This window comes from Physella acuta, unplaced genomic scaffold, assembly GCF_028476545.2.
Source record: "Physella acuta isolate Inbredline_101_S28 unplaced genomic scaffold, ASM2847654v3 ptg000873l, whole genome shotgun sequence".
Taxonomy (NCBI): domain Eukaryota; kingdom Metazoa; phylum Mollusca; class Gastropoda; family Physidae; genus Physella; species Physella acuta.
The window spans coordinates 243,494-264,349 of NW_026732390.1; the positions used below are offsets into that span (position 1 = coordinate 243,494).

General features: G+C 33.0%; 2 protein-coding genes across 2 annotated transcripts; both read right to left on the reverse strand.

The window, feature by feature from the left end:
* Positions 1-206: 206 nt before the first annotated feature.
* LOC131952424 (putative uncharacterized protein DDB_G0292636) lies at positions 207-15,596 on the reverse strand. The gene is made up of 26 exons (XM_059315058.1): positions 15,547-15,596; positions 14,253-14,317; positions 13,632-13,706; positions 12,897-12,932; positions 12,715-12,747; positions 12,264-12,296; positions 10,931-10,945; positions 10,447-10,473; positions 10,265-10,291; positions 10,079-10,102; positions 9,921-9,944; positions 9,748-9,780; positions 9,488-9,511; positions 9,014-9,037; positions 8,197-8,220; positions 7,674-7,706; positions 7,295-7,321; positions 7,095-7,121; positions 6,913-6,936; positions 6,747-6,779; positions 4,532-4,555; positions 3,883-3,906; positions 2,268-2,291; positions 1,816-1,842; positions 537-591; positions 207-304 (listed from the first exon to the last, which is right to left on the reverse strand). The coding sequence occupies exons 2-25, from the start codon at positions 14,307-14,309 to the stop codon at positions 580-582; spliced, it is 711 nt and encodes a 236-aa protein (XP_059171041.1). The 5' UTR covers positions 14,310-14,317; positions 15,547-15,596; the 3' UTR covers positions 207-304; positions 537-579.
* Positions 15,597-19,547: 3,951 nt separating this feature from the next.
* On the reverse strand, positions 19,548-20,102 carry LOC131952425 (uncharacterized). The gene has a single exon (XM_059315060.1). The coding sequence runs from the start codon at positions 20,100-20,102 to the stop codon at positions 19,548-19,550; it is 555 nt and encodes a 184-aa protein (XP_059171043.1).
* Between the last annotated feature and the right edge of the window lie 754 nt (positions 20,103-20,856).

Below are 20,856 nucleotides of genomic sequence, written 5' to 3' on the forward strand. Positions count from 1 at the left end.
TGGTTGTGTAATTATTAAGATGTGTAATTGTGGGCTTTTGTGGTTTTGCATTTGTGTGGATGATTAATTGTGTAGAATTTCCTTCACACATGAGAGATTTTTCTCGAAACTTCCATTGACATTAGTACAAGAGAAATATAAATGTAAATGTTATTTTATAAAATGTAAACATAATGATACAAATTAAATCAAAACAAAAAGAGTAATGATTTTACTAACATTTTATTATCTTTAATCGAATGAATAATTAATGTGTTTCAAAATTAGTTTTCTCTAGCATTCCATGACTGCTTTAAGCGATTTCCTGAAAGTAAAACAAAGAATAAGAATTCAACATGCGGGAAAGAACTACAATTTCAATTTTAATTTTATAACTTGCGCTAAAATATCAATATTGTATTTAGTCCAATTATTATTGTACAAACATTTTATATGTAGGTTTTTTTCAAAAGTAAACATCACGGATAATATTTTGTCAAAAGCAAAATGACAATCCATAGTTCAGTGATGCGTGATTTTTAAATATAAAAACTTACTTTATTGTTGTTGCTTTTCTGTTTCGGATGTCTTGTTATTTTTCTAGTTGTCTTTCTACAAAAAAAAAAAAAATTAATTAAAAATAAATTTAAAATAAATTTAAAATTAAAATTAAAATTAAAATTAAAAACAAAAATAAAGGAACAAGAGTAAGCGATTTCAGTGAAATGGAACAGGTATGGAGCAGTGGATCGCGGTCAGTGGACTACGCTAGTCCCTTTTGAGTTTCAAGTAATGCCGAATCAGTGGCGTAAGCAGGGGGGGTTTCGGGGTCATAACCCCCCATAGACCCCTCGGTAAATACATAAAGTATGAGGGAGGGGGGTGCAAATCGAAAGTTTGATGGGGGAGGGGTGCAAATCAAAAGTTTGGGAGGGGTGTAAATCAAAAGTTTGAAGGCGGGGGCGCAAATCGAAAGTTTGAGGGGAGGGGGGGTGCAAATCAAAAGTTTGAAGGGGGGGGGGGGGGGTGCAAATGGAAAGTTTGTCCTCGGGTACAAATTTGGGACCCCCCCCCCCCCATGAGACGATCCTGGCTACGCTACTGTGCAGAATACTACGAATGGGTTATAGTCTAGTACATGATTTCATATCAATCCCGTCATTTGCGTGTTTGGAACTCAAAAAAAATATTTTGAATGTCTTTTTAAATTATTTTCTTAAAGCGTTGCCCCAGACTCCTAAGCTGGTCCTCGGTTGGATGTCCGACAGTACTTCACGGGGCGGGCGTGGTCGTAAGGTAAAGCACTCGATTACTAACCAAAATATTTTAGGTTCGGTTCATGTCCCTGGTTTTAGCAAGTTAGGATCGGTAAATGGCTCGGGAGGGTGGAGAAATGACAGGCAAATGACATTGAGCACAGTTTAACTTGATACAATTTTATGAACTCTACTTCCTCTGCCCAAAGGATCATAACGGAGCACAACACCTTACATTCAAAGCATGCTATTTTTTTTAAAATTATTTGAGCCTACAGAGGAAAGATGTAATGGTAATTGTGTTCTTAATTTTAAACCTTATTGTTATTTATTAACGTTTTCAGCTTACAGAGTAAAGATGTAATGGTAAATGGGTATCTAATTTTAAGCTTACTGTACGCAAAATTGAAGTTAAATCTTTTAACTAAAAGATGACAAGATTAAAAATAAAATATTGAAGGTAACTTTTAAAAGTGTTATAGATAAAATGTTAGCCATTGAATTCACATAAGGAATACATTCACTTAAGCCAGACCAGTTGACACTTTTTCAAGAAATTTTTTTTTGTAAATCTAATTACCCTTTTGTTTCCTCTTTCTTTCTTGTTCTGAAAGTAAAAAAAAAAACATTTATTTCTAAGCAGTCAATTTTCTCATTGTATGATAAAAGTGAGTGAACTACAGCAGACCATCAAATCTGCACTTATCACGTGACTAATGTATCAAGTTAATCCTCAACACCACTGAACTTAGGAAAAATAAATAACTCACTTTCGTGAAAATTTTAAAAGTTTACATTGTTTTCAACGATTGTTTTATTTGACTATTTTATTCATAACTCATGTTAATTCAGAAGGTCAGTTAATGATGTATATTTGCTAAGTAGTAACATTGTTAGATCACCCAAGGTAAATATAACGTTAGAAACTATGAAGTTTTTAAAATTTAATCTATACTTTTCAAACCATAATTAGTTCAACATACGTATGTAGAAAAAAATAATTTAAAATACTTTTAGAAAAAAAAACCTTACTTTTCCATTCTTTTCTTTTTTACCCTGAAACAAAAACAAAGTATATATGAAACAAAATAAAGTGGACAAAAAATTCGATGTTTGATTCTTCTGTATTAATATACATAGTATCATTGTCAGTGTTTGTTCCAGACTATTTTCTCCCGGGGGGGGGGGGGGCACTTGAAATTTTCAGAAGGGGGGCGGGGAGGGCTAAAATCCGAAGAGATGCCTTGTAGAAACTCTGATCAGTGTTATCCTGTGAGCTTTGATCACCCCAAGTATTTCTACAAAATAACCTAAGTCCACAGACTAATTTTTCAAGCTGGTAAAATTGAGGTCAGCGTTGTCGAGTCGGTAAAGCTTATGGTTGCTGAACTGAAAATTCCCGAGTTCGAACAACCGGGCAGATGAGGCTCGATAGCTGGGGCAGCAATCCTTCTGAAAGAGATTGTGACTGAAGAGATGGGAAAACTGCGTACAAACATGTGCGCAAAGGCATTTTTTTTTGCATTGAACATTTATAGATATTATTATTGTACCATAATGAAACACATTTCCTCGAGATAGGACAAAAATTAAATATTTTTTTTAGTATAATTATTTTGCATTTTTCTGTTTGCGCACTTTTCCGATTGCGCAACTTTTTCTTGGAACCGTGAGAGACAGCTACAAAATCAAACAACTGCTAACCATCAAAATGTTCTTGAGTGAACAAATGCAATGGAAGCAAACCCAGAAAAATAAGTCGATTGAAGTCGGATTCAGGGGCCTTTATGGAGCATAACATGTTGACACGTAATACTGAATGTATTAGAGGACATCCCTTCCAACATTACAATTAAGAACGAAAAATAAGTAGTAAAAATTATGTAGTAATAGTTAACGATTCGTCTATCATGTAAATCGTTTATTGAATGAATCATTTTAAACATCAAAAGCTTTTAACTGTTGAAACAATACGCAAACAGTAAACGTTACGTAACATTTAGTATTTCAACAAATACCAAATCGAGGCAAAGATTGCATTTAAAGTTTACAAGTTAAACATTAAAAAAAAAATATTTCAAGCCAACATTTTAGATAATCATTTTAAGGAAATACAAGTCGTTTTAGAATTGAACATCTGAGTTCTTTGTTTTTATTTCCTTTCTTAGGCTACATGCTGAATAAAACCAAATTAAGTCACTATCTGAGTTATGCACGCATAAAAAGCCCAATATAACCTAAGAATCGAATGACGTCATGACACTCTGTGATTAACATTTGTACTAACCTTGTCCTTTATTTTCTTTTCTTTCTGTTATAAAAATAAATAATCACATTTATAAGTAGAGAAAATTTTAAATAATCACAGTTATAAGTAAAGAAAATTTTAAATAATCACAGTTATCAGTAAAGAAAATTTTAAATAATCACATTAAATAAATAAAGAAAATTATAAATAATCACATTTATAAGTAAAGAAAATTTTAAATTATCACATTCATAAATAAAGAAAATTTTAAATAATCACATTTATAAGTAAAGACATTTTAATATCTTCAAGTTTTCGTTTCGTAATATTTAATAAAAAACTATATAACCTAAGAATCGAATGACGTCATGACACTCTGTGATTAAAATTTGTACTAACCTTGTCCTTTTTTTTCTTGTCTTTCTGTTATACAAATAAACAATCACATTTATAAGTAAAGAAAATTTTAAATAATCACATTCACAAATTTAAAAAACAAATAAATAATCACATTCATAAATAAAGAAAATTATAAATAATCACATTTATAAGTAAAGAAAATCTTAAATAATCATATTTATAAGTAAAGAAAATTTTAAATTATCACATTCATAAATAAAGACAATTTTAAATAATCACATTTATAAGTAAAGACATTTTAATATCTTCAAGTTTTCGTTTCGTAATATTTAATAAAGAACTAATTTTTTGCTTTAAACTAAGAAATTAACCAATATGTATTGTAATAATTATTACATTTGTTAAGAAATCTACTGTAAACTTTAACTAGATGGTGTATGAAGAATAGTGTGTAAGATAAAAAAATAAATGTCAAAAAGAATCAACTAACGTTCAGAAGTCAGTGTCTTATTTTAATTTTTCCATAACCAAAAAAATGTGATGAACAATTAATCGAATAGAAAGGAAATGTTTTTCAACACAAAAAATATGTAATCACTACATTTGTTTCGTTAAGTAATTATTGAGTATGCAGAATTCGATCAATACGCTTGAAATTAAATAAAGATATTATAAAAAATAGACTTACTTTGTTCTTCTTTCCTTTTTTACCCTGAAAAATGTTTTGAAAATAATGTACAGACTTCGTCATTTAATTTTGCTTAACAAACATAAGTAATCTTAGTTGTATTGCCCTTGATAATTTGATTACCACGACCATTGTTACACAATAATCACAACCCATAAACGTAATCTCTTACGTGTAAAATGGCAGACGTTAAAAAATCAATTTAACTAACACGCCACGTTAATTTTCAACATTTTATCCCATTATCCCTCTCACATTTTTCTTCTTTCTCTAGTATAAAAGTGTTTTAAATGTCAACAAAAACAGTTTAAAATTGATCAAGGCAAATGTTCTGTTTATATAATAATAAAACGTCCTTTATTGACGGTAAACTGCTAAAAAGAGACAAATTAAAACAGTTATTGCCACTGAAATGCTAGTACCATCTGATTTACTTGTTTTTCTACCTCTCCCCCCTTTCTTCTGTAGAAAATATAAAAGCACTAAATGACATGCTTTCAAAGTAGTGTTTAATAATGTCCGACGAAAACACTCAATGAAGAAAAAAACACGATATTTTTTGTTTAAATAGATCAATATTTGACATTTTACTTCAGGTAGGGGGGGGGGGCTTAAAAATTTCAAAGGGGCAGTGGCGTAGCGAGGTCGGGTGTCACCCGGTGCTGCACTTTTGGTGTCCACCCCCCCCCCCCCCCCGCTTAAAAAATTATACACACACACATGTATATATATATATATATATATATATATATATATATATATATATATATATATATATATATATATATATATATATATATGTATGTATGTATATATATATATATATATATTTTTTTTAATATATATTTATATGTAAATATACATATATACATATATACATATATACATATATACATATATACATATACTAGGCATACTGCCTAGCTTCGCTTCGGTTTTCAAAAAACTTTCAAGAAATTGAATGATTAATAATTAATTGGTGATTGGCTGTTATGGGAGTGCTTAGGGCTTAAGAACAAACAGTCTGAGTAAATTTAAGTCATGCAACCATTGGTGGAGCATTCGCAAACTTATTACTCGCTAGGTTATTAGAACTGCAAAGTCTTCATTAAAAGTATAAATCAAATAATATACTTATACCAATTTTGAAATTAACTTTTACAAAATTAGTACAATACACAACTTGAAATATAACGGAATATTGATTTAAATGAATGCTTTACCTTGTGATGTATGTTTTTTCTTTAAAATAGTAAAAACATTATTTAGAAATTATAACTTAAAAAGTTACTTCCCCTTTACACCGACCAAATGACTTAGTCTTTGTTTACTTTTTCACTAACAATTGTTTATATATGAAAATACGGTATCTAGACAAATCTAACAACCCTAAAGGGTTTATCCGAAGGAAATAATGGGTTTTTTTTTTTTACCTTCCAGAGTCAGTCTAAGACCTCACAAAATATCAAGGGGGGGGGGGGGGTAGTTCGGCAAAAGTTTTTTTTTTGTAATATAGCTCATATAAGGCGCCGGTCAGTCGAGGTTAGTTTTGACTTTGCGGCTACGGTACCGGCCCCCGTGTTCTATTGCCAGCCAAATTTGAATCTATATAAGTTAAAGTTTGTATATACGCATGTGTATGTATTCACATATTTTTTAATTTTTAAAAATTTTTTTTACCTCCCATCTTCCCGATACCTGGATCAACATATAAGTTATCACGATTCTCAACCAAACCGTTTACCTCAGGCATATTTTGCAACGATGAGTTAATGTAACTTCCCCCCACTGAGCCCCTCACCCGACTGAGATTGCTTTAAACTGCGCTAAGATAATACTAACGATTTCTATCTGTAGTCGGTTATAAATACAGCTTGATGTAGCATGTTTTCTCTATCATTAGCAGGATTACGTTATGTTGTCACCCCCCCCCCCCCCCCCACCCTCCACCTTGTCGGGATTTGTCAAATTTGCTCTTAAAAGACTATTAACACTCTAATTAACCACTTATTGAAGTGGAGTTATCATTTTTCTCTATATAATTTGCTATTTTTTGCCTTGGTGTCACCCGCCTAAATAGGGTCACCTGGTGCGGTCCGCACCCCCCCCCCTACCCCATCGCTACGACCCTGCAAAGGGGCACTCGTATAATGAAATTAAAATCTACTACATAATCTATTATCAAATTCTGTCAAAATAAAGGAATTATACAGACCTTATCTTCGCAATCTTCTTCGGATGAATTCTGCTAAAACACGAAAATAAAACTGTCAAATTTGTAGACTACGCACGTCAAATAAAAAAAAAACAACTTCAAAATATAAAGATCACTCTACAATCTACCGATAGCTTAAAACAGGGTGAATGCAAATTCGACCAACCTTCTTTTTTCCTTTCCCTTTGCCCTGTAAAACAAGAAATAATATTTGCAGGTAAAGAAGATTAAAGCTTCGGAAACATAATTAACAAATAATAACACATTTTGCACAAATATTTAACAAAACCGGCGTTTTTGTAATAATTTTTTCACCTGCTAATAAATTTTTGCTATAGAAAAACTTACTTTTTTTAAGTCACTACCTTTTCCATCCTACAAAAAAAAAAAACAAAAAAAAAAAAAACAGAAATATGTCTTAGAAATTAAAAAAAAAAAAAAAAACTTGACCGATTGACATTTGTTTCTATTCAAAATGTACATCAGCTAAGTTTTTTTTTATAGATATTATAATTATTTGTCAAAAATAGTTAATAAAAAGTACTTACTTCTTTATTATCATCCTTGGGTTTTGTCTAGTGAAAAACAATTGTATATTATATATATATAATGGGATTACGTCATGGTGTCACCCCCCCCCCCCCCCCCCCCCACCTCCACCTTGTCGGGATTTGTCAAATTTGCTCTTAAAAGACTATTAACACTCTAATTAACCACTTATTTAAGTGGAATTATCATTTTTCTCTATATAATTTGCTATTTTTTGCCTTGGTGTCACCCGCCTAAATAGTGTCACCCGGTGCGGTCCGCACCCCCCCCCCCCTACCCCATCGCTACGACCCTGCAAAGGGGCACTCGTATAATGAAATTAAAATCTACTACATAATCTATTATCAAATTCTGTTGAAATAAAGGAATTATACAGACCTTATCTTCGCAATCTTCTTCGGATGAATTCTGCTAAAACACGAAAATAAAACTGTCAAATTTGTAGACTACGCACGCCAAAAAAAAAATACAACCTCAAAATATAAAGATCACTCTACAATCTACTGATAGCTTAAAACATTCAAATCGTTTATTGAACGAACCATTTTAAATAGCATATGCTTTTAACTGTTGAAACAATACGCAAACAGTAAACGTTACGTAACATTTAGTATTTCAACAAATACAAAATCGAGGCATAGACTGCATCTAAAGTTTACAAGTTAAACATTAAAGAAACGTAATTCTAGTCAACATTCTAGATCATTATTTTAAGGAAATACAAGTCGTTTTAGAATTAAACATCTGAGTACTTTGTTTTTATTTTCTTTCTTAGGCAAAATGCTGAATAAAAGCAAATCAAGTGACTATCTGAGTTAAGCACACATAAAAAGCCCAATACAACATAAAATCGAATGACGTCATGACGTGAAGACGCTCTGTGATTAATATATGTACTCACCATGTCCTTTCTATTACTGTCTTTCTGTTACAAAAATAAATAATCACATTTTTAAGTAAAGAAAATTTTAAATAATCACATTCTCAAATTAAGAAAATTTTAAATAATCACATTCATAAGTAAAGGACATTTTAAATAATCACATTTATAAGTAAGGACATTTACTTCTTCTTCTTCTTCGTTCTTAATTTTTAGTATTGGAAGGGATCGAGCCTTTTCTGCCAGAGAACTTGAACTCGAGACTTTTTTCGAATTTATCAACCATGAACTTTTGCCGACTCGACCACGCCTCCACCACAATTAAGGATACGTGTCAACTGGTTATGTGTTCGAACTCGAGACTTTTCGGTTTAGCAACCATGAGCTTTACCGACTCAACCACGCCGACATTTTAATATCTTCAAGTTTTCGTTTCGTAATATTTAATAAAGAACTAACTTTTTGCATTAAACTAAGAAATTAACCAATGTGTATTGTAATAATTATTACATTTGTTAAGAAATCTACTGTAAACTTTAACTAGATGGTGTATGAAGAAGAGTGTATAAGATTAAAAATTAAATTTTAAAAAATCAACATATGTCCAGATGTCGATGGCTAAATTATTTTAATTTTTCCATACCCAAAAAAAATGTGATGAACAATTCATCGGATAAAAATGAAATGCTTTTTAACAAAAAATATGTAACCGCTACATTTGTATTATTATGTAATTATTGAGTATGCCGAATTCAATCAAAACGCTTGAAATTATCATTAACTTAGGGTCTGTTAATTGGATGAAATTAATTAAAGATATTATAATAAATTGACTTACTTTGTTTTTCTTTCCTCTTTTCCCCTGAAAAAAAAAGATTTTGAAAATAATGTCAGGATTTCGTCATTTAATTTTGCTTAACAAACATAAGTAGTCTTAAAGTTTTATTGCTCTTGCTAATTCGATTACCACGACCATTGTTACACAATAATCACAGCCCATATACTACTATTCTTACACGTAAAACGGTAGATATGAAAAAAAAATCAATTCAACTAACACGCCGGGTTAGCTATTTCTAAGGAAACATAATTCCATTCAATAGTAAATATTTTATCCAATTACCACTTCTAAATTTTATTCTTCCTCTAACATAAAAGTGAATATAAATGTTGACAGTTTATAATTTATCAATGCAGACGTTCTGTTTATATAATAATAAAACGTCTTTTACTGACGGTAAACTTATAAAAAAAAACAACAAATTAAAACAGTTATTGCTACTGAAATGCTAGTACCATCTGATTTACTTACTTTTTTACCTCTCCTGTCTTTCTTCTGTAGAAAATATAAAACTACTAAATGGCATGCTTTCAAATTATTGTTTTATTAATGTCTCACGAAAACACTCAAAGAATTTTTGAAAAAAGATTTTTTTGGTTTAATTAAATTGATCAATAGTTGACATTTTACTTCAGGCACTTCAAATTTCAAAGGGGTAATCGTATAATGAAATCAAAATCTATTACATAATCTATTAAAACATTTGGTTAAACTAAAACAATTATACAGACCTTATTTTCGTGATCTTCTTCGGATGAATTCTGCTGAAAACACGAAAATAAAACACTGTCACATTTGTAGATTACGCAAGTCAAATAAACAACAACAAAAAACCCACAAAAAATAAGCATCACTCTACACTCTATCCATAGCTTAAAACTGGGTGAATGCAAATTCGACCAACCTTCTTTTTTCCTTTCCCTTTGCCCTGTAAAACAACAAAAAATAACATTTTCAGGTAAGGAAGATTAAAGCATCGGAAACATAATAAACAAATAATAACACTTTTTTAACACAAATATTTAACAAAATCGACATTAAGTGAATGACAATTCGACCAACCTTCTTTTTTCCTTTCCTTTTGCCCTGTAAAACAACAAAAATAACATTTTCAGGTAAGGAAGATTAAAGCTTCAGAAACATAATAAACAAATAATAACTTTTTTTACACAAATATTTAACAAAATCGACATTGCTGTAATACATTTTTTCACCTGCTAATAAATTTACTGCTATGGAAAAACTTACTTTTTTTAAGCAACCACTTTTTTTGTCCTACGAAAGAAACACAGAAATATGTCTTAGAAATAAAAAAAAATTAAAATCTTGACCATTAGACATTTGTTTCTATATTCCAAATGTAAATCTGCTAAGTTTAATTTTGTTGATATTATAACTATTTGTCAAAAAAAAGTAAAAAAAAAACTTACTTCTTTCTTTTCAGCCTTGGATTTTGTCTAATGAAAAACGATTTTATATACATATATAAATATATATATATATATATATATATATATATATATATATATATATATATATATATATATATATATATATATATATATATATATATTTATATATATATATATATATATATATATATATATATATATATATGTGTGTGTGTGTGTGTTTGTGTATGAGTATTTATATATGTAATATATAGGCTATATGTAGGCTTATTTATATATATAAAAATGTATACGTATATTAATATATTCGTGTTTGTGTCTCTGTGTTTGCGTGTGTGCGTGTATGTGCGTTTGTGTGTAGTCACCTCATTTACGAAAGTAAATACACATTTGAAAAGTATAAACTTTTCCTTATACACTGTATCCAAGTCAAACACAGCTCTGGTATAATGGTTTCTACTCAGACGGTAGGGAGGACAACTTTTCAACACACTAAGCCTACCTCTTCAGCAAGGGTCTGAAAAACAAATAAACACATACATTTAACTACATTATTTGACATATTGAAGTCTCTTGTAGATGTACAGTTTCTTACATTAAAAACACTTTTCCCTTTTTTTCTGGTAAGATACAGTACGAATAATGGTTTTAGTTTTCTACATGTAAGAAATATGTCAATTCATAATTTGTTTTAAAAAAAAATAGTTTGGATGCAAAAAATAAGAATAACTGTTGGGTGGTATTACATCAGAGCGATAATGAAATGTCATTTAATGTGTTGAAGTGTGAAGCTTCTAGCAACATTTGTTGGCCAAAATGGTTCTTTCCCCATTTGTGTAAAAGTAAGTAAAGTTTCCCTTTCAAACTTGACGGTCTATGGGGCAAGTGAAGTAGAGTTCACTTGTTTCTGTGACCTCGGCATACGAAGAGATAGTATGGTCAGTACTATGCCCAGCCGCCTTTACTCTCCCTAACGTGAGTTAGGTACCCATCAGAGTTGGGTGGACTCAGGAACGGTCTACTGACTGACTTGAACCCGGATTCGAACTCGAGACTTACGGGTTAGCAGTCCAGCTCTCTACCCATTAGTGTACTCAGCTCTAAATGTCCAGTTGAGCACCTGCTGCCCATTTCAGTTACACAACCGGAAATAATTACATTTAAAAAAAAAACTAATTGATTATTACAATTTGAATCAACAACAGTTTTGAGCTTCTATTATTGAGAAAATATTAAGTTTTGTAGCGATATCGAATTTATTTAAAGATGTTAATTAAACTGAGTAATAAAACAAATTTTAAAAATGTACAATTAGCATCTAAATGTAATGAAAATAAGAAAAGTGTTATCTTTTGTAAAAGCTTTGGTCGCTAAAATATATAAGAGAACTCATGGGCGACAGAAGCTTTTAATAAAGAAATCAATTTTGTTTTATTTTCTTATTTTCAATTGTTACATGAAGTTTAAAAAAACCATCAACAACAGTCGGATAACTAACACACAATGTGGCTAAGTTGGTACGTGAAGTTTTAACCAACCACAACTGGGGGTTGGCGTGGCCGGGTCGGTTAAGATCATGGCTGCTAAACCTAAAAGTTTCTAGTTTAAACCCCAGGGCAGATGAGGCTCGATAGCTGGAGACAGCGATAGATCTAAGTGATCAAACTCCAAAATAAAACAATGGCCGCTTTGTAGTTTATTCTTTAGTGGACAAAGGTTAAGGAAGGCCATATTTCGCATTACATTTTGACACTTAATGTGTTGGATGAAATCCCGTACAATAATACAAGCAAGAAAGAAGAAAAAAGACAAATGTGAATTTTAAAAATACTCACTCCATTTCCCGGGGCTTGCACGCTAGGGTCCGTCTGAGAAAATATGAAACAATCTTGATTAGACTTTGATTAGAGTTAATCTGTATTAGACTTTGATTAGAGTTAATCCTGATTAGACTTTGATTAGAGTTAATCTTGATTAGACCTTGATTTGATTTAATCTTGATTAGACTTTAAACATTGAAATGTATCAATAACTAAACTGTATCTTAATTAAGTTGTATTTTTTTATAAATAACATTGACAATATATATATATATATATATATATATATATATATATATATATATATATATATATATATATATATAAAGTAATATATACTATTAAGTAACTAAAATTTTAAATTGTGCGATTCAATAATGCTGTTATAGGTTATGAAATTTATTTTGTATTTTAGCATTTTATTTGTAATGAATATTCGACATTTGTTAACATATGGTGCACTTACAGCATTAACTCCTGTGTCTTTAGTGGTTCCCTCCTGTTGACATTATTTTTATGTGTTTTAGTATTTTATTTGTATTCAAAATAATGTATTAACATAATATATGGCATTCACAATAATGGAATATTTATTAATGTAACATATGGTACACACACATCAATTAGAAAATCAAGCGACAAACTTACTAGTGCATTAATTGCTTGTGTAGTAGTGATTTTATCCTGTAAAAACATTGTTTGTGTATTTTAGCATTTTCTTTGCATTGAACACATTTTAAACAATTGTACACACATTTTAACTGGGAATTGAGCTTAAAAATTGCAACCGCATTTACCGATGTGATAATACTGATTACTTACTGTGTAAAATATTTCTTTTACAAATACATCCCGCGACAAACCAAATTTAATTTAAATTATAGAACATTTTATTGATTTGTTTTTAATAAATTAAAAATCGGGGAGGAAAACAGACTAGATGTGTGCGCCCCAATAAAAAAAAATATTGTTGTCTCTAAAGTCAATTGTCGACGAAAAATATTAAAAAACATTTTACATATTAACCAAAAGTAATGAAACAAAAATAACGTGTAGTCAAGCATTATCTTTAAACAACGGAGCTGGAATTTTGCACAAAAGACACGTACCCAAATGCTGTTTGCCCGATGGCCGTATTCTCAAGTGGACTTACGCCCGAATTTGACAAACGAATGGACGTTTACCCAAACAGCATATTTTAGACACTTGCCTTAGCCCCATTACACCTATATCATTATTTTACTAGCTATACAAGTTTCTAGTAGTTTACTGGCATTTAATAATATTGCATCATTAGGTGATTGAGCATTAGAAGTCACGGCAGTTGCCTACTGAATAAATAATGATTAAGTCGCCATGGATACGATAAAATAAATTACTCACGGTTTTCTGGTCAGTGCCAGTTGCATTGACATTTGAGTCTGACCTAGTTTCATTGACATCTGACACTACCTCTTGCTATCATTAGAAACAAAAACCAAAAATTAACAATTGCAAGACCTGTCTATACTTATATAACGAACTGATAATTGTTTTTATGTTCACTCGAAATAAAACAATCTGTTTATATCTATTCAATATATTATGATGTGCCATAATTAACTTAGCTGTTACGTGTGAATGTATTATTTAAAGACTATTCACATGAATGTAGGCCTACTATATAATAGACTATTATCATGAATGTAGGCCTACTATATAATAGACTATTATTATGAATATAGTCGTACGATATTATAGACTATTATTATGAATGTAGGCCTACTATATAATAGACTGTTATCGTGAATGTAGGCCTACTATATAATAGACAGTTCACATGAATGTACTATATAAAATAATGTTCACATGAATGTACTATATAAATAATGTTCACATGAATGTACTATATAAATAATGTTCACATGAATGTACTATATAAAATAATGTTCACATGAATGTACTATATAAATAATGTTCACATGAAAGTACCACACAAAACACTGTTCACATGAACATACTTACGGCCGTGTAGCAGGCAATGTAAGAGAAGAAAAGAACAAGAGCTAAAGTCTTGAACATCTTCTGGCCTGAAAGTTTAATTTGACATTTTTGTAAAAGACAATATGTTAAAAAGAATCGTTACTTTAAAATTCATAAAATAACTTTAAAAGATCGAGTCGGTTATGCTCATGGTAACCGAAAAGTCCCGAGTTCAAGCCACAGGGCAGGTGAGGCTCGTTAGCTGGGGACAGCAATCCATCTAGGAGAGACAACTCCTTGTAGTTTGTTCTTGGTTGGTCAAAGGCAATACCAGCAAATCCAAAAAGAAATGCAGGTTGAGATTGCAGGTTGAGATTGTAGTCAATGGCCAATATGGTGCATAATAAGCTGACACGTAATACTTAATTATGTTGGAGGGAATCCCCAATCGAATTTATAACGATGAAGAAGAAAAAGAGAAAAATTATAAAAGAATATGAGTTATTTTTTTTTTTTTTCAATTACAAATACAAAAGTTGAAACAACCTCTTTAAATATCATTTGCTGAACACATTTTTTTACAGAAACAGGTGAACTCTACTTCACTTGACCCACGGACCGTTAGGTGCGAAAAGGGAACTTTACTTATTCAAATTTTGTTCTCTTATATAATCAAAGAAAGAGAGTAGGACAAAGCACTTAACACAACAAGTGAAAAAAAAATCAGGAGCCCAGAGCAACAAAGGTCAGAAGGAGAAATCGGTGGCCCACACATAGCAAAAGTCGCTGACAAACCTAACACCTTAAGCGGAAGCTCTAGGAAAGGGGAAAGAAAGGTTGAAAGACAAACCAAGAGGCGGGGTTTTCTCGAAGAACTGAAGACAGCAGGAATGTTTTGGGAGAGTGGTTAACACAATCTGAGACTGCTCAAAGGGGTAGAGTAAAAAAAAAACTAGTAAAGTCAACAGTAAGTCATAATAAAAACAACAAATCTATATCTAGATGTTTAGGAGCTTATGGTTGTAATTTAATGCCTCAGTATCATTTAATAAAAGATTCCGAGCATGCATTTCAGTAAAATATGATGCTTATTCAATTGCATATACCACGAATGGCATTTCATTTTAGTGCTAAAGTTTTCTAAAATGAATTTGTTTTCCATTATTACAAAGCAATATTAAGACATTAAGATTTAAAACTTGCATCTGTAAACAAGTTTTTAAAGCAAAACATAAATAGTAGGATATCCAATACCATTTGATCTAACTTACTAATTTAGTAATATTTTTACAAAATAAATGCAACGTTTATCTGGCTAACAAAAATACGTACACACCAGTTCCGTATCTCCCAAAAGGATCCGATATGGGTCCTTGAGCTGCAGGAAGGAATAGCTTAGTGCTGCGTTTCTGGTAGGTTAAATACAGAAGGCAAGCCTGACACTTGCGTCATTAGATGGTTAATTAGTCTAATACTGTAATTAAATTTGACCTGGAAATTACATTAGTAATACATTCAGACAATACAGTTCTCTGAACGGCTTTAGGATATATATCATTAAAGTATATATTTTTTAATTAGCCTTTGTAAGATATTGCATAAACCTTTTTTTCATCATCGTCATTATCGTTCCCAAGACATATGGGGTAGAGGAATTACAGTCCATCTGTTTAAATGACCTCGGCATACAAACAGTGCCGGCGCCAAGTTATTTAGCGCCCTAGGCAAAACATATTGAAAGGTGCCCCCCTCCTTCACGCCCCCCCCCCCCGCGCCACATTGTTTTTCGAGTCCCCATATAATTATATATACATATATATATATATATATATATATATATATATATATATATATATATATATATATATATATATATATATATTATATATATATATATATATATATATATATATATATATATATATATGTGCGTGTATTTGGGGGAAGGGGGGGAGGGGCTGGTCGCACTTCGGGCTTTGGCTAAAACAAGTATTGGCCAATTCCGTCCGATTCAGGCTGTCATATAAATATTCAAACCTTAAACTGAGACAAGACTATCCAACCTCAACATCAACATCAACATCAACACCAAAATCAACATCAACATCAACATCAACATCAACATCAACATAAACATCAACATCAACATCAACATCAACATCAACATCAACATCAACATCAACATCAACATCAACATCAACATCAACATCAACATCAACATCAACATCAACATCAACATCAACATCAACATCAACATCAACATCAACATCAACATCAACATCAACATCAACATCAACATCAACATCAACATCAACATCAACATCAACATCAACATCAACATCAACATCAACATCAACATCAACATCAACATCAACATCAACATCAACATCAACATCAACATCAACATAAACTTCAACATCAATCACAACCTCAACCTCAGCCTCAACCTCAACCTCAACCTCAACCTCTCAAGCTAAACCTAAACCTAAACCTAAACCTAAACCTAAACCTAAACCTAAACCTAAACCTAAACCTAAACCTAAACCTAAACCTAAACCTAAACCTAAACCTAAACCTAAACCTAAACCTAAACCTAAACCTAAACCTAAACCTAAACCTAAACCTAAACCTAAACCTAAACCTAAACCTAAACCTAAACCTAAACCTAAACCTAAACCTAAACCTAAACCTAAACCTAAACCTAAACCTAAACCTAAACCTAAACCTAAACCTAAACCCAAACCCAAACCCAAACCCAAACCCAAACCCAAACCCAAACCCAAACCCAAACCTAAACCTAAACCTAAACCTAAACCTAAACCTAAACCTAAACCTAAACCTAAACCTAAACCTAAACCTAAACCTAAACCTAAACCTAAACCTAAACCTAAACCTAAACCTAAACCTAAACCTAAACCTAAACCTAAACCTAAACCTAAACCTAATTCTAAACCTAAACCTAAACCTAAACCTAATTCTAAACCTAAACCTAAACCTAAACCTAAACCTAAACCTAAACCTAAACCTAAACCTAAACCTAAACCTAAACCTAAACCTAAACCTAAACCTAAACCTAAACCTAAACCTAAACCTAAACCTAAACCTAAACCTAAACCTAAACCTAAACCTAAACCTAAACCTAAACCTAAACCTAAACTTAAACCTAAACCTAAACCTAAACCTAAACCTAAACCTAAACCTAAACCTAAACCTGGGACTAATACGAACAATCATAACGCTATTCCAATAACCAATCTTAAGTTAAACATAATCTTAATCCTAATCATAATATATAAAGAGGGTCATCCATTTTTAAAGAGGATCGAGAGGGAGGGGATTCTAAAATTCAATTTTTTTTTTTAGACTTCATAAATGGGTGACCCCAATCCTAATCTTAATTCTAAGCCTAAGATTAAATCAAAATCCTCACCCTACTTTGAAAATGTATTCATGCACTTTTAATGTAAGATAAAATAAATTAGATGGGACAGTTTTTACCTCATTATGAATGACGTCATTCTCTTTGTGTATCTTTTCCCTCCTTTAAACTTCATTTTTTTTTTGTCTGTTTTAATAAGCGGTTATTTTTGTGTACTTTATTATCTACGATGTCATTGTTTTATGTAAATTTCCGGCTACAACTTTTTAAATTACCTTTTAACTGATTTGATATTTTCCTCTTGTTTTTAAGGACAGTACGAGCGTTATTAAAAAAAAAACGATAGACATACATACAAATAAAACTATTATATAGAAGCAGAGGCGTAGCTAGAAGGGGGGGTGCGGACCGCACCGGGTGACACCATTTAGGGGGGTGACACCTAGGCAAAAAATAGCAAAATATATAGAGAAAAATGATTATTCCGCTTAATTGAGTGATTAATTCGAGTGTTAAATAGTTTTTTAAGAAGTTTGAGGGGGAGGGGGGTGGGTGCAAATCGAAAGTTTGACGGGGGGGGGGTGCAAATCGAAAGTTTGAGGGGGAGGTGCAAATCGAAAATTGAAAGAGGGTCGCTACGCCTCAAGGGGGTGGGTAACACCATTAAGTGCGGCACCGGGTGACACCCGACCTCGCTACGCCACTGTATAGAAACTTTATTTCTGCTTGCTTCTTTACATTTTCAAATTCAACGACAATGCCCTTATTAATGACACTCGACAGTTTGTGAATATAGTCAAGGTCGATTCTAGCCGGAAAAAGATACGCATGCGCAATGGAGAGAAACTACCGCCTTCATTCGCGGCGATGTTTTCGATGGTACTGCGCATGCGTGTGTTTACAAACAAACCGCAGAACCCTATCCCTATACCTAACCCTAACCTAACCCTTTTTCCGAGTAGACACTTCGGAAAATAAAACCCTCGCGTTCATCTACAACAGGGGTCTCCAAACTTTTCAGACCGAGGGCCGCATTAACTATCAAATATCATTTCGGGGGCCAGTTTCTTCCAGGCATGTCTTTGTTTTCTCTGGGCAAAGTTCCTCAGCCATCGCCAACAAACGATTGTTCCTTGGACAAAAAGATCTCCGCGGGCCGGATGAGAGGACTTCGCGGGCCGCAAACGGCCCTCGGGTCGTAGTTTGGAGACCCCTGAATCTACAATCTACACCTATTAGAACCGCCTCTCGGATGTTTAAAGACGCCATTACACGCATAAATTAACTGAGGGATAATTGTGGCTTGTACAGCAGCCCTTTAAGCTTGCAATTATTTTAATTAGATGTTTGTTAAAGGACTGGACTTTAGACTCAGCGGTGAAGCAGAGTAGAGCATGACTGATTTGAAGTCACATGAAGTCATTGTGGTAGAAGTCATCATAAGCACCATTCAGCGCCCGTGGCAAACTGTCAATTAGTCGACGCCCTCCCCCCCCCCCCCCACCCTCATCTCAGTTAGATTTTTGCACAATCGATTAGAATTTGTATGTCACACAACTGATGTAGAAAAATGTCGAATCCGTATAAAGTCAAGTAGCAGTCTATTTTTTTAAGTCTAAGTGGCACAAAATCAATTCATGTTTCTCTTTTCCGTATGGTGCCGCACTAGGGTGGACGATCTTAGAGACTGCACCTCCCACCCTCTCCTAGCACCGAGTCAAACTATGACATCTGGTATCCTGTGACATCTGGTAGTCTAAGACATCTGGTAGCATGTGGCATATGTAGCCTGTGACATCTGGTTATCTGTGTCAACTGGTAGTCTGTGACATCTGGTAGCCTGTGACATCTGGTAGCCTGTGACATCTGGTAGCCTGTGACATCTGGTAGCCTGTGACATCAATGAGCCTGTGACATCTGGTAGCCTGTGACATCTGGTAGCCTGTGACATCTGGGGCCTATGACATCTGGTATCCTGTGACATCTGGTAGTCTAAGACATCTGGTAGCCTGTGACATATGTAGCCTGTGACATCTGGTTATCTGTGTCAACTGGTAGTTTGTGACATCTGGTAGCCTGTGACATCTGGTAGCCTGTGACATCTGGTAGCCTGTGACATCAATGAGCCTGTGACATCTGGTTATCTGTGTCAACTGGTAGTCTGTGACATCTGGTAGCCTGTGACATCTGGTTATCTGTGTCAACTGGTAGTCTGTGACATCTGGTAGCCTGTGACATGTGGTAGCCTGTGACATCTGGTAGCCTGTGACATCTGGTAGCCTGTGACATGTGGTAGCCTGTGACATCTGGTAGCCTGTGGCATCTGGTAGACGGTGACATCTGGTAGCCTGTGACATCTGGTAGCCTGTGACATGTGGTAGCCTGTGACATCTGGTAGCCTGTGGCATCTGGTAGACTGTGACATCTGGTAGCCTGTGACATCTGGTAGCCTGTGACATCTGGTAGCCTGTGACATTATAATACCTTATAGGTATATCAGCGGGTGCCAGCATCTTAAACTTAACCTACAAATATACTAAGTATCTATGTATACATTACGCTTGCCTGGTTACCGTCTTGCTAAGATACTAACTGTCCTCATCGGCGGTGATGAGTGGAGTGAGGTGGGGTGGGTTGGGGAAAACAAGGCATATTTTAGAAAATCGGTTTAGATTTTTACTTTAAACAATGTTTTAAAATCATTTATTTTAAAATTTTGTTTTGTGAATACAAAATTACCTTTTTGTATGATTCAACACATCAATTATCAATAGACGTCCACACGATTTATTTTATAATTCTTAGACACCATAATACCTTTAAAAATTAGTGTATTGTATGTGACCTTATTCCTGTGTGGTTGCTAAGTAACGGCTTAAATTCGGACAGCATTTTTTCTATTAAAGATTTGTATACGAGTTGAAACATATGCTGATTACTAATGTTTGTATAGCAGGCATATAATGATTCAAATTGGATTGGGGGGGGGGAAGATATATCTGTGACACACGTATGGCTCCTATGGGTAGGGGGTTCAAGACAAAAGCCACCAGAACTTCACAAAACCCATGTTTTAAAGCCTGACTTCTGCTTCTGCTTCTTCTTCTTCATTCTTAATTTTTAGTGTTGGGAGGGATCGAGCCTTATCTGCCAGAGGGTTTGAACTCGAGACTTTTTCGAATTTTATCAACCATGAGCTTTTGCCGACTCGACCATGCTTCCATCACAATTAAGGATACGTGTCAACCGGTTATGCGCCATTGAGGC